A 14,007-nucleotide genomic window follows, 5' to 3' on the forward strand; every position below is an offset into this window, starting at 1 on the left:
GTAATGTTATAAACAAATATACAAATTAAATTCATATAAAATAAAAATACATAAAGTAAAATTTAAAAAGTCAAAGTGGAAATTAAACTTTTAAATTTTATCTAAATGAAACATTTCAATTGACCCAAAATTATTTTCTTCAATTTCATTTTCCAGGATTTTTTAAAATCCAAGATTTTGTTCTAATTCGGAACAGAAACAAATTTGGAAATTGTGGAGTTTCCCTTGAAAGATAAGTTCCAGTTCCCAATTAGCTCTAGTCATTCCTACTCTCTTTCCAGGAGGGCAAGTTTAGGGGCCCAGTGTGAATGAACATAGCTAGATTTGGTTTGGTTTTGTTTTTTAATTAAACACCTAAGTTCAGATTCACTAGTATGCTACAGCTGCTCTGCACCTCTGCAAGTATGAACCTAGTTTAGAGTAGCTAGCCAGTTAAGCCAGATTTGCAGCTGTTTAGTTTCACTATAGCTGCACAAAGCAACCAGAGCATACAAGCCCTTAATATTTGATGATTAAAATATTCATCCTAAAACATCAGATTAGTGTGTGTCACCATAAGAAAGTATATTTATTAGACATGTACTCCAACTGTCCTGGGCTCCATTAAGTTTAAGAAATTATACTAAAAGCTTGTCTACACAGTGCTTTAGTCCACACCACAGGGGTGTAAATTTCTTTGTCCACATGAGCTGGCCCTGTGGGGACTTGATGGAGCACACTAAAGATCCCCTAGTGTGCAATAACGTAGCACTGTTTGAAACGGGACTACATTAAGGTTCTCTAGTGAGCATTAATGTTATAGTGTTTGAAACAGAACTACATTAATGCGTAGTAGGGAACTTTTAGTGCATGCCAGCAGGGTCCAGATGGGCCAGTTAGTGCACAACATGCTAATGCGGACTCAAATTTATACCCATCTGGTGTGAACTAAAGCATCATGTAGATAAGCACTAAGTCTAGTAAGAAAGTGGAACTTTTCAGATTTTGTTTTAAATGTAAGTGGTCTACAAGGCATGGGGAAAGAGACTGTACATATTTCCATGGAAATAAACATTTTATATAATGTAATGTTAAACATGTTGTTAATACAGCAACTATATAAGTAAAAATATATGGTCTCAATCGCTCATTGCTTATTCAGGTAAAATCCTTTTTGGCAGTTTTGTGTCAGGAATAAGAATAGGGCCATAGGTTGCAATCACAAAACAAATTCTGTATTTGATGATCCTCTTGTTTGTCATAAAATAAGAAATAAAAAATATAAAAAAGAACATGTTATAGTATTTTAGTCTTTAGGCTAATCAAATAATATAATTTAATATACCCCTTTCTTCTGTAGACACACAGCACTATACACAGAAAGATAAGCATCACAGTCCCTATTTTACTGCTGGGGAAACTGAGGCACTGAGAGGTGAAATGACTTGCCCAAGGTTACACAGCACGTCAATGGCAGATATGGGAATAGGCCCAAAGTCTCCTGACTTTCAGTCAAGATTCCTAGCCAGTGGACCACACTGACTCCTTAAAAGCCCTATTTAAGGGAAAGAAAGGTAATGATTTGTGCTCATGGCGATCTGATCGTTGCCCAGTAGTCAGGGTTTAGGTCCTTTGAACTGCAGGGTGGGGGAGGTTGATAGGGAAGACCGGGCCCTCCCACTCCACCAGGCTCTGGCCCAAGGCCTGTGAGGGCTATCAAAGGTCTGACATTCAACAGTGCCTTAAGGCTGCCCTCCCTGGGCTACTTTCTACCACCCCATTATTGTCCAAAGTTCACAGCCTGTGGCAAGGAGGTGCGAAGTGGGGTCAGCTCACTGCTGGATGCCTTTTCATGGCTGTGCTTGGTGTGGCAGCTCCCTCGCTCTCTCTCTCAGGGTCATGGCTGCCTCCTCCTGTTACTTGGATCTTTGGCCTGATCAGTTCCAAGTCTCTCCCCTGCTGGGGTAGTCCATAACACACAAAGGGAATTAACACAAAGAAACAGAATCCATGGGGGGGGGAATGCCTCCCTCTCAGGGTGTATCTGAAGCAGGTTCTCCCTTCCCTGAGGGAGGGAGCTTCAGGTAGTTATTGTTGGAAAAGATCCTGCCTTCCCTCAGGAGCTGTGAATTGCTGGTGTGCCCTCTTTTCTGGACTGCCACCAAGGGAGCTATTCTGCTCCCTTTTAATTTCTCCCCCAGCCTGTGAATCTCTTGCAGGTGTGGCAACGGGAGACTGGCTGAGCTCAGAGCAACCCCTTAATCCCTTGGTGGCCAGTGTGGGGTTTGCATACCTCATCACAACTACATCATGAGTTCTGGATGCTGGAAAAAAATTTGATTGGACAGATATCAAGAGAATTTCATTGTGTGCCCATGGATATGACCCCAACCCGTCGGAAATGGATAGTTTTATTGAGATTTTCAGGTTCCTTTTGAACTCTGTCTTAGATTTTCCAACACCATTGGAATAGCAGAATGGGATGCAAACCCAAATAAAATAAAATTGTGTATGAAACTCATGGTAATCAAACCCTCCTGGGGTTCACACACTTTTAGTTTAATATCATTCACTTTCAGAGATATGGGGGCTGAGAGAAAGAGGGATGGCACACAGGAAAGGAAGCCACATCTTCCACGGAGACTGAATATTGTATCGCAAGTGCAGATACATGTTTTGAATCCTGAAGTTGTTCCTGAAATCTGCAGTAGATTTTGCTACCAGCTCAGCCAGCGCACCAGACACACCATTTCCCAATGAAGAAATTTTTTTAAAATGCGTACAGTGATGTGCTAAATCTGCCAGAGTTCTTATTTGGGAGAGTCCTTTTACGTTGCTCAGCCCTCTGGTGGCCACTTACATCCAGAAAAAGGGGAGTTAATAAATCATGAGGAAGATTATTTATGCAGAAAAACAATTCCACACACCTTCTCAAAAAGATTAAAATATTCCCCTAGACATGGTTCAAAAAATTTCCCCATGAACAATCCGTGAAGAGGCCTTGATGAAGATACTTGATATGTTACAGGAAATAAGAGAAGGAATAGCTATCTTGGATTTTCATTTGTTGGTTGGTTAACTATCGTTTGGATGGCAGAAGGTGAGCACCTAGTAAATAAAATCTTGTAAATGTTTAGTTTATCATACGAAGCACGTATCATAATTGCCTGACATACCAGTTATGGGATCCCATCAGAGCACTGCTTAAGGTTTCCTTTCTAAATGGTAAATTAAATATACAATATATCTGTCCCTGGCCAATATTTATTAAATAATCTGTTGCATTCAGACTCAGTCAAACTCAAATGCAAAAAGAGGAAAATGTAATTAGCATCTTGCAACATTCCAAAGCATCTCTTGCATTTGCCTCTTCATCAGATTTACATGACTTGATAAGCTTGAGTGACTTAGATATTAACAAGATTTTGCATAATTCCTGCACTATTTGCAAACGCATATTTATACAACAGTTTCCCCACTATTAAATTTTAATGCATACCAAGGCTTTACTCCATTATTTTATATTATATCCTTCTATTGCATACATTTTCACTTAATATTTTCCTTTTTTCAGATTTAAATCTTAAGCTGCCCACATTTCAAATCACACTTAAATGAGACACTTTATACCCCGCAATATACTTTATCATTCAACTTCAAAAACCTAGGGCTAAAAGTGGTTTAAGACAGTCTGTCCTCCGGCATAGCTAAGAAATGCACCTATAGTTGGCTGTGTCTACACTACAAAGTTTCTACATGATGTAAATTACATTGATTTACACCGACTTTTCTATATTGCTCGCACACATGTACACTGGCTGCTTGTGTCAATGTTGTACATATACACCACAAGTGCTTGCATCAATGGAAAATTGCAGTGCATCACAGGTAGGCATCCCAGTGCACCCTGCGCAGCCAACCAGCACAATGCCTTGTGGGGCACTTTCTCAGTGCTTTGTGGGATACCAGAAATTTTCCCAGGGATTTCTGAGAACTAGGGGTCAAGTTCCCATAATGCCACTTTCTCTATCCCATAATGATCATTCCATCCCATAATTTAAAAATGCCCACAGTCCCTTTTGTGTCACTTTTTGGTTTACACCATCTCTCCAGCAGAACCCAGAGTTCAGCACAATTCTAATGACCAATGCTAATACAGGATGCACAATTTGTCAGTATCTGCAGAACTTCAGTGACTACCACTACAGCTGGTTGGTTCAATGAGGAAGAAGAGATGTTTGACAACAATGAATAGAGGCTGATGGACACAGTGAATAAAAATGTCAGGTTGCTGTTGGCATTCACAGAGCAATTCTACACGGTGGATCAGTGCTTCGGGGCCCAGGAAACAAGCACTCATTGGTGGGATTACATCATAAAGCAGGTTTGGGAGGATTAACAGAGGCTGCAGAACTTTTAGATGCAAGAGGCCATATTTCTGGATCTGAGTGCTGAATTCACCCCAGCCCTCTTGCACTGGGACACCACAATGAGAGCTACAGTGATAGTGGAGATTTTTTTTCTTACCGCATGGCAAGAGAGGTGATTAGCAACATTTAAATAACCAAGTCCAAGTCTGGAAGCTTCTCCACTTCCGTGTTATGATACATATTTCCCCAAGACTCTCATCCATTTTTGAGATGTTCCACCTGCTATAGGGACAGATCATTGCTGATCACATGCTCTTGCTCACCCACAGATCCCAGAAAAGGTTTCAATGAGTCCCTTGTGTGCACAAACATGTCTGTGAGAGCATAGGCCATGAACCAGCAAACCACTTAAGTACATGTTTAAACTTTAAGCATGCACTTAAATCTGATTTCAATGGGACCTAAGCACGTGCTTAAGTACTTTGCTGCATTAGTTAGTATTGTATATGTATCCAGGCAGTGTAGCCATGCTCAGTAGACTGATGTGTATGTATTTCAATGTAGAGTCTGGGAGAATTCAAGAGACTTATTGTAAACTGAGGCAAATAGAGACCAAACCTTCAGGCTTCTGTGCTGCAACAACTCTGTGGGAGTGAGGAATCTGCCTGAAGTGTTCTGTACCAATTATGGTTATGAGATATCAGATGTAAAATAACCTGGTAATGTTAGCCTTTTATGCAAAAAAATTGATTAACAGTTGTGTGACAAAGCAAGATAGTATGGGGTGTGGCTAGGGAGACAAAATGTAAACTAATGCTACCTACAAACCGCCCTTGAAGTTATGCATCAAGCTACCTAGTACTCAAGCCAAAACATTTCTACTTCCCATGCTGCACTTGGAACCTTCACTATCTCATTTTTCCCGTACCACTTTTGGCTTTTCAGCCAAACAGGTAATAGGTACAGTGCCTGAAAAGGTTTAAGGGGACTGCTGGTCAATTATGGGCCTCAGGAAAATAAAACTCAGTGTTAAGAACAACATCAGACCAAATTCTATTCCCAGTTACACTGGTGCAATTCCAAAGCAACTTCATTAAGTCTGTAGAGTTACTCTGGATTTAGGCTGGCATAATGAGAGCAGAACTTGGCCCATAATAAGGAAAAAATATTTGTAGATTAGTTTCATTTAACAAACTGGTAACTACCTTTTCTCCTTAAGGCATGATTCTCTTTATATTTATAGCAGTGTAAGTTGAAGCCAATGGATCATTATATGGTGTAAAAGAATCAGGCCCTCTCTGTTCAAAACTGGCTCAAAACCACCAGCCCCAGTTGAAACACATCTTACCAGCAAATTATCAGGATAGAGTCCTCCCCCCAGATATATATTAGTAGTACAACTGAGTTGCACTCCTGCACATACAGAAAGAAGTGGGGAGGAATAGGGATGAAATGAAGAACACTAACACTGTTTGGCCATCCCTAATTATAATAGCTATTTTTAAACTATGCAATTTTTATGGTCTCATTGAAGGTCTTATGATTGCCAAAATAGTTGAGAAAATGTTGCCCAGCATTTGTATGAATTTCTATGGGAGCATGGGGAGGTGATTGTACAGGAGGCTTAGTGTAAACCCTATAATTTAGATGAGCTCCAAATGGAAAAATGTAAATGGTGTTAAGTTTATGCCAAAAAGCACAATAGTAATTGCTATGTATAGTACTACTGACCGCTGAATTTCAGTGCAAATGAAAGCCACATTATGTTAATCACTGGCTCTGACAAATCACAATAAAAGGTAGCTGTTTTTTTCTGTGGTGTTCCATTCTTCTTTTGAACTGAACTCAGAAGTACAACAGAATTCTAATCAGAGATACTCTGTGTGTTGTTGGTGAGCTGACTTTTAGAAGCTATGTAAAACCAAGTTCCTCCTTACAACCTGTGGTCGTGAAAGATCCCACCATAATTATTGTAAGAGCAGGGTCTTAAATTATGAGGTTCTGGATATATTCCAACTGAATTAATAATTATTATTTGTATTATGGTAGTATCTAATTGCCCTATTATGCCACTATGCATACATATGTTGGAATGATCCTTGCTTACAATCAAATAATAAGAGAGACAAACCTCAGGTGGATACAGCAAAGATGCAGGTAACACAGAGACAGTTAGGATTAGTATAATAAGCAGCAGTCACTGCACTCCAGCTGCCCAACCCTTGTTAAAAGTTTTGTAGGAATCGTGTTAAGTCTTATGGATGTTAAGAACTAAATTTGGCCTAGCTAAATGTCTCCTGTAGCTTTTACTGTATTAAATATTTTTCACTTCCTGTTTCAGCCACCAAGAGACAATGAGTGATGCTTCAGGGTCAAATGCCTACAATGTGCTGATAATACAGAGCAATATAACTCATTCTCATCAGAACAAAACACCACCATCAACTAGTTACCCCAATGTCTGAAAGAAATACACACCTTGAGGAATAAGAAGGGCTCAAATACAATCAAAGTAAGATGAAGGTGATGCTGGTGGGCAAGGGGAATCATCTCTCTTTAAACAGTGCAATGACACTGAATGAATCTTCTTGGAAATGCTTATGGGACCCTTATAACACCATTACATTCTACACCAGAGGTGGGCAAACTATGGCCCGCAGGCCACATCTGGCCTGCGGGACCATCCAGCCCAGCCCCCGAGTTTCTGGATGGGGAGGCTAGCCCCCTGCCTCTCCCCTGCTGTTCCCCCTTCCCCACAGTCATGCCACCACATGGGCAGCACTCTGGGCGGCGGGGCTGCAAGCTCCTGCAGGGCAGCGCGTCTGGCTCTGGCCAGGCGGCATGGCTGCCAGACATGCTGCTCTGAGTGGCATGGTAAGGGGGTCGGGGGGTTGGATAAGGGGCATGGGGTCCCGGGGGGGCAGTCAGGGGACAGGGAGCGGTTGGATGAGGGGGAGGTTCGGGGGGGGGGTCAGGGGACAGGGAGCGGGGGAGTTGGATAAGCGCGGGAGTCCTGGGGGGCCTGTCAGGGGGTGGAGGGTATGGATAGGGGTTGGGGTGATCAGGGAACAAGGAGCAGGGGGGATTGGATGGGTCGGGGGTTCTGACGGGGGCAGTAAGGGGGCGGGATGTGGGAGGGGGCGGATGGGGGCAGGGGCCAGGCTGTTTGGGGATGCACAGCCTTCCCTACCTGGCCCTCCATACAGTTTTGCAAGCCTGATGTGGCCCTCGGGCCAAAAAGTTTGCCCACCCCTGTTCTACACCATTCTTAAATTAGCTTGCAACACAGTGAACAGCGTGTGGCAACGTTTTGTTGTGATTTTAAATCAGGAAACAAAACAAATTCCTGTCAAAAACATCCGGTTGCTGATATAACACTGTGCTTTTCTGAGCGATATTGATTAATTTGAGAAAATGCAGATACCATAGTGCAGCCTGATTGACGTGCTTGGCTAAAATTTAAGGATTTACCAGCATTTCAATCATGCCTCCAATATTATGTGCATAATTTCCTCAAAAAATGTTTACAAGACTAACTGCCTGATTTGTGGGTGAAGTCTTCTAAAAGCTATGCTTCTAAATTGGTGCAGCTGGTAACACATAGCCGTGCCTGGAATATTGAGTCTGTTTTTTAAAAATGTAGGCCAAACAGTTGCAAGAGAATTTTGTGCAGGTTAAACCACTGCTGACTCATGTGTATAAAAACAGGCATCAATGTATTGTAAATCATATTAGACTTATTATAAACAGAACCTGGTTTTACTTGTAACTTGGATCCACGTAAAAGTACTTACTTCAGAATTACACAGCCTGTACCAACAGGAGGCGCTGTCCAGAAAACGTGAATGCGTGTCCGTCTTCTTGGCGTACTCTCAGTAACAGCAACAGGACAATTACTCATGAATTGTGTTTCTTCTTCATCTATAATCTAAAGAAATATAAAGATGCTTTCTAGAATAAATGTGCTTAGGAAGTGTTTTATGTCAGTTTGTGTTTCCTTTAAATGGAATTACCTGTAACTATATTTTTCTAGATCACCAGTCTTTCGCAGATAGGGTTGTAACAGTCAATTAATCTATTAAAATAAACAAAATGAAACCAGAACTAACAAAGAAATGTTCTCAAGTTATGGGAAGTTGCTCGTTTCTGAATATGGCTGCAAATCAACCATATCGGGATGGAGTTCCCAAACTTTTTGCCAGCATGACCCTATTTTAATGAATTATTTCCTCTCAGAACATCAGATAGCAAGGAAAATAACATTTTGAAGAGCAAAATAGCATCCTCCACACAGCATGACCTCACACACACCATACATGTGAGTTCACGCTGTGTGGAAGACACTGTTTTGTTCTACAAAATGGCGTCCTTTATGGATTATGCCTCACACACACACACACAAACACACAGTCCATGAGAAGTCATGTGGAGTGGAGCAAAATGGTCTCCTCTGAACACTAGGAGTCGCCGCAACCCCATCTCTGGTGCCACAATCCCATTTGGGGTTCTGACCCACAGTTTGGGAACTGCTGAAGTAAGATTAAGTTGGCCTTGATAATTGCAACTTCACATAAATGTTTACAGACAGAACGATAACAAAATTTATGTCATTTCCACCTCTTAGTGTTGTAGCAACTGGAGTTAGTAGAGAAAACATGTTACTGTGGGCAGTTTCTCATCAAACATCTGTGTAAATCCTACTATACTCAAGGTGTTATGCCCAACACGACCAGTAAGGTGTGAATCATACTTTCATCTGTAATATAGCTTCATTCCAGATCCCAGTATGTGAGATAATATGCATAAATTAATGCTGTATAGGGTTGGTTACTGGTAAACATAAGAGAAGTGAAGTGAAGAAATAATATAATGTGACCATATTTATGAGCCAGTTGTGATAGTAAGCTGATGCTCTGCAGGAACAGGAGCTGTGAAACAGAGTTTGAATTAGAATCTGCAAGGCTCTGGTTTTGGTACCTGTTCAAATATTTTTTTACAATTTCCTCTAGTATTTGTATTCCATGGGTTTCAGTTGGAGTCTGGTTTTTGAACAAGCACAAACTCTCAAAGACAATTCAGTTAAAACTGCCAAGTTTTGTTTGGAAACACACTATGCTGCGATTTTGAGAGGCTGCGCTTCAAATCAGAAAATGGCTTGCATTGACTTGGCCTCGCCAAGGGTGACTCCAAACTGGGTCCAGTTTACATCAGTGAGTTGCAAATCTTAGCCAATCATTCAACAAATCTTTTCTGAATTTCAGGATTGTAACTGGACACATTTTTTGTGGCTGCAGGTTTTAATTGCTAACTTTTTGCCCAACTCTATTCACCATTGTATACATTCTGCAATTAACGTTGCTTTAACAAATATTCTGGTACAATGGAGAGCATTTCACATAGTGTAGAAAAGGGATATCTGTAATATGAACAGATTTTCATTCAGAGGATAGATGGGGTCTATACTAAAACAACTGGCACCCTTGTTGGCAATCTCAAAAGAGAGGGCAAACATTGGGCATAGAGCTAGAACTCCTATCACTTTAGGTCAGGGTGGAGGTGCATTGGCACAAGCCAGTGTGGACAAACCTCTGTTCTTATTAGTCTATAGAGAAACAGATGATTTTGGATTCTAGGGCCATTACTCTTGCCTCTTTTATGAAATCTAAGAAAATAACCAAAAATAAAAAAACAATGACTATATAAATTCAAGAAATGTATGTGGATACAATTGTTTTTATTAAAGACATCTAATACCCATATATTTTGTCCATCACATTTATTGATTTGTATCACACTCCTTATGAAACACATATCACTGCCAAACTATCCCATTAGATTTGAATTTTGTAAATTGTTAACATGAAATGTTGAGAATAAGGACTGCTGTGAACAAACAAACACAGGTCAGGCACTATACTGATTTCCCCCCCACACACACTTCTATTTGACATGATCTAATGGTCTAAGCACCAAATGCACCCAAAATCCTAAACTGTAATCTTGGTTTGACACAGAGTTGTACTTATTCTATCTGCCTCAAATTCCCCATCTGCAAAATGGGGGAAATAATATCTATCAGCCTTCCTCTCAGATGTTCTGTGGGTTAACCGCTCAGCGACTGATTGGGATTCCCTTACTTACGTTGCATAGTACAGGCATGGCCACTCATAATCCTCTTCTGCCTCACTTTCCTCCAACAAGAGGAATCCCGTCAGCCTTCCCCACATGGGTCAGTGTTGGTAATGTGGCTTGGCCCCTTGGCCAACTAACTAAGCAAATTTAACCCCTTCCAGAGCAACAAAAGTCCAGACAAACCCACCTCGCAACAAACCAAAGATTCTTTCTCTTGGGCTACTCTTCAGACCTCCTTCAGGGCTACCTTTAAGTCTTTCTCTCCTCTAAGATAAAGGGCTGACTCCTAAACTGCTTTCCCTGGAGTCTTTCTTACTGTCTACCACTTACTGGAGTTCCCGGCTTCCTGCAGATCCCACCTCAGAGCTTCCCACAGGAGCTTAACCTGTTTCTTGTAGTTTTTCTCTCTGAGTTCTCTTACCCCTTTTTTTGAAAAAAGAAAAGGAGTACTTGTGGCACCTTAGAGACTAACAAATTTATTAGAGCATAAGCTTTCGTGAGCTACAGCTCACTTCATCGGATGCATTTGCTGGAAAAAACAGAGGGGAGATTTATATACACACACAGAGAACATGAAACAATGGGTTTATCATACACACTGTAAGGAGAGTGATCACTTAAGATAAGCCATCACCAGCAGCAGGGGGGGGAAAGGAGAAAAACCTTTCATGGTGACAAGCAAGGTAGGCTAATTCCAGCAGTTAATAAGAATATCTGAGGAACAGTGGGGGGGGGGGAGAAATAACGTGGGGAAATAGTTTTACTTTGTGTAATGACTCATCCATTCCCAGTCTCTATTCAAGCCTAAATTAATTGTATCCAGTTTGCAAATTAATTCCAATTCAGCAGTCTCTCGTTGGAGTCTGTTTTTGAAGCTTTTTTGTTGAAGGATAGCCACCCTTAGGTCTGTAATCGAGTGACCAGAGAGATTGAAGTGTTCTCCAACTGGTTTTTGAATGTTATAATTCTTGACGTCTGATTTGTGTCCATTCATTCTTTTACGTAGAGACTGTCCAGTTTGGCCAATGTACATGGCAGAGGGGCATTGCTGGCACATGATGGCATATATCACATTGGTAGATGCGCAGGTGAACGAGCCTCTGATAGTGTGGCTGATGTGATTAGGCCCTATGATGGTATCCCCTGAATAGATATGTGGACAGAGTTGGCAACGGGCTTTGTTGCAAGGATAGGTTCCTGGGTTAGTGGTTCTGTTGTGTGGTTGCTGGTGAGTATTTGCTTCAGATTGGGGGGCTGTCTGTAAGCAAGGACTGGCCTGTCTCCCAAGATCTGTGAGAGTGATGGGTCGTCCTTCAGGATAGGTTGTAGATCCTTGATGATGCGTTGGAGAGGTTTTAGTTGGGGGCTGAAGGTGATGGCTAGTGGCATTCTGTTATTTTCTTTGTTGGGCCTGTCCTGTAGTAGGTGACTTCTGGGTACTCTTCTGGCTCTGTCAATGTGTTTCTTCACTTCAGCAGGTGGGTATTGTAGTTGTAGGAATGCATGATAGAGATCTTGTAGGTGTTTGTCTCTGTCTGAGGGGTTGGAGCAAATGCGGTTATATCGCAGAGCTTGGCTGTAGACAATGGATCGAGTGGTATGATCTGGATGAAAGCTAGAGGCATGTAGGTAGGAATAGCGGTCAGTAGGTTTCCGATATAGGGTGGTGTTTATGTGACCATCGCTTATTAGCACCGTAGTGTCCAGGAAGTGGATCTCTTGTGTGGACTGGTCCAGGCTGAGGTTGATGGTGGGATGGAAATTGTTGAAATCATGGTGGAATTCTTCAAGGGCTTCTTTTCCATGGGTCCAGATGATGAAGATGTCATCAGTGTAGCGCAAGTAGAGTAGAGGCATTAGGGGACGAGAGCTGAGGAAGCGTTGTTCTAAGTCAGCCATAAAAATGTTGGCATACTGTGGGGCCATGCGGGTACCCATCGCAGTGCCGCTGATTTGCAGGTATACATTGTCCCCAAATGTGAAATAGTTATGGGTGAGGACAAAGTCACAAAGTTCAGCCACCAGGTTAGCTGTGACAATATCGGGGATAGTGTTCCTGACGGCTTGTAGTCCATCTTTGTGTGGAATGTTGGTGTAGAGGGCTAAATGCATCCGATGAAGTGAGCTGTAGCTCACGAAAGCTTATGCTCTAATAAATTTGTTAGTCTCTAAGGTGCCACAAGTACTCCTTTTCTTTTTGCGAATACAGACTAACATGGCTGCTACTCTGAAACCCTTTTTTTGAGGCTCAGGTGTTCACCATCAGGCTGGGAAGCAGCCAATTATGGTATAGGCAAGGCTTGCTCCATTTTCCATTAAAGGGATCAGTCACTCTGTGATAGTACTTTACTCTGTAAACAGTCCCATGTATTTCAATGGGAATTGTGATTGAGTGGAGAATGCGAAATTTAGCCCAGGCTGCATAACTGGGGACAGATCAGGACCAGAATTATTAAGCTTTTCATAGTACAGGGATTCTACACACCAATGTAAGATATTAATATCATTATTTTCTCTAATGTTAGCCCACAGTGGTATTTCTTAGCAAATGGAATTCATTTTCAACTTATATCATTATATTTTACATTTTAGCTTCTCTCCCATTACATTGTGTTTTAAAACCCAGAGAATGTGGGAGAATAAAGACAGGGAAAGAAGAGGAATTGGATTAGTTTTGCCGAAGGGTTATGTCTCAAGTTATGGCTCTGAGAAAATGAAGTAATACAGTGCCTGCTTGGCTAAATAGGTCTGATCATCTAGAACATGTCATTCTACACCCCATGGTGATTTATATACCTATCAACATTATTATGTTTCAGAGGAAAAGAATATCAATCACAGATACTTGAAGCAACAACACTTGTTTAAATATACTTCCTTGCAGTCATACTGTGAAATATATTCTAGTTTTGTTTTGTTTCTGGTGTCTGCTTTTCATTTTATATACCGATAAAATTATGAAAAATTAAGGCTCATTTCCAGCATTTTAGCACAAACCCAGACTATGTTAAATTATTAATGTTAACTAATAACTAGTAGGTAAATATTATTGCAGGATTTAAATAACATATCTACTCAGTTGAAATAACATTTACACAGCAAAGTGTTATCATAAAGTTGTTATGGATGAATGATTGAAAATCCCATAAACCTATATGGGAGACAAGGTGGGGGAAGGAATATCTTTTATTGGACCAATTTATGTTGGTGAGAGAGACAAGCTTTCAAGCTTACACAGAGCTCTTCACCTGAAGAAGAGCTCTTTGTAAGCTCAAAACCTTGTCTCGCTCACCAACATAAGTTGGTCCAATAAAAGATATTACTTTGCCTATTACCCAGAGTTATCTGAACCCTAAGCTCTGTTTTTCAGGCAGTATCAGGAAATAAATCAGTGAGTGGACACAGCACTTCCGTCTGATAAATGATTGATACACACAGAAGTGCTTTTACTCAAAAATCCGTATTCTTATTGAGTACAAAGCACATATTAAAACTAACAATAATCTAGAAGCACCCCAAATATAGT

The 14,007-nt window shown here is 41.0% G+C and overlaps 1 protein-coding gene across 1 annotated transcript in view; it reads right to left on the reverse strand.

Moving 5' to 3' along the window:
- SPON1 (spondin 1) overlaps positions 1-14,007 on the reverse strand; it is a 320,275-nt gene that overhangs the window by 256,370 nt on the left and 49,898 nt on the right. Inside the window, exon 3 of the mRNA XM_038407513.2 lies at positions 8,144-8,277. Coding sequence (XP_038263441.1) covers positions 8,144-8,277 — 134 coding nt within the window. The remainder of the gene's footprint in view (positions 1-8,143; positions 8,278-14,007) is intronic.

This window comes from Dermochelys coriacea, chromosome 6 (assembly GCF_009764565.3).
Source record: "Dermochelys coriacea isolate rDerCor1 chromosome 6, rDerCor1.pri.v4, whole genome shotgun sequence".
Taxonomy (NCBI): Eukaryota; Metazoa; Chordata; order Testudines; family Dermochelyidae; genus Dermochelys; species Dermochelys coriacea.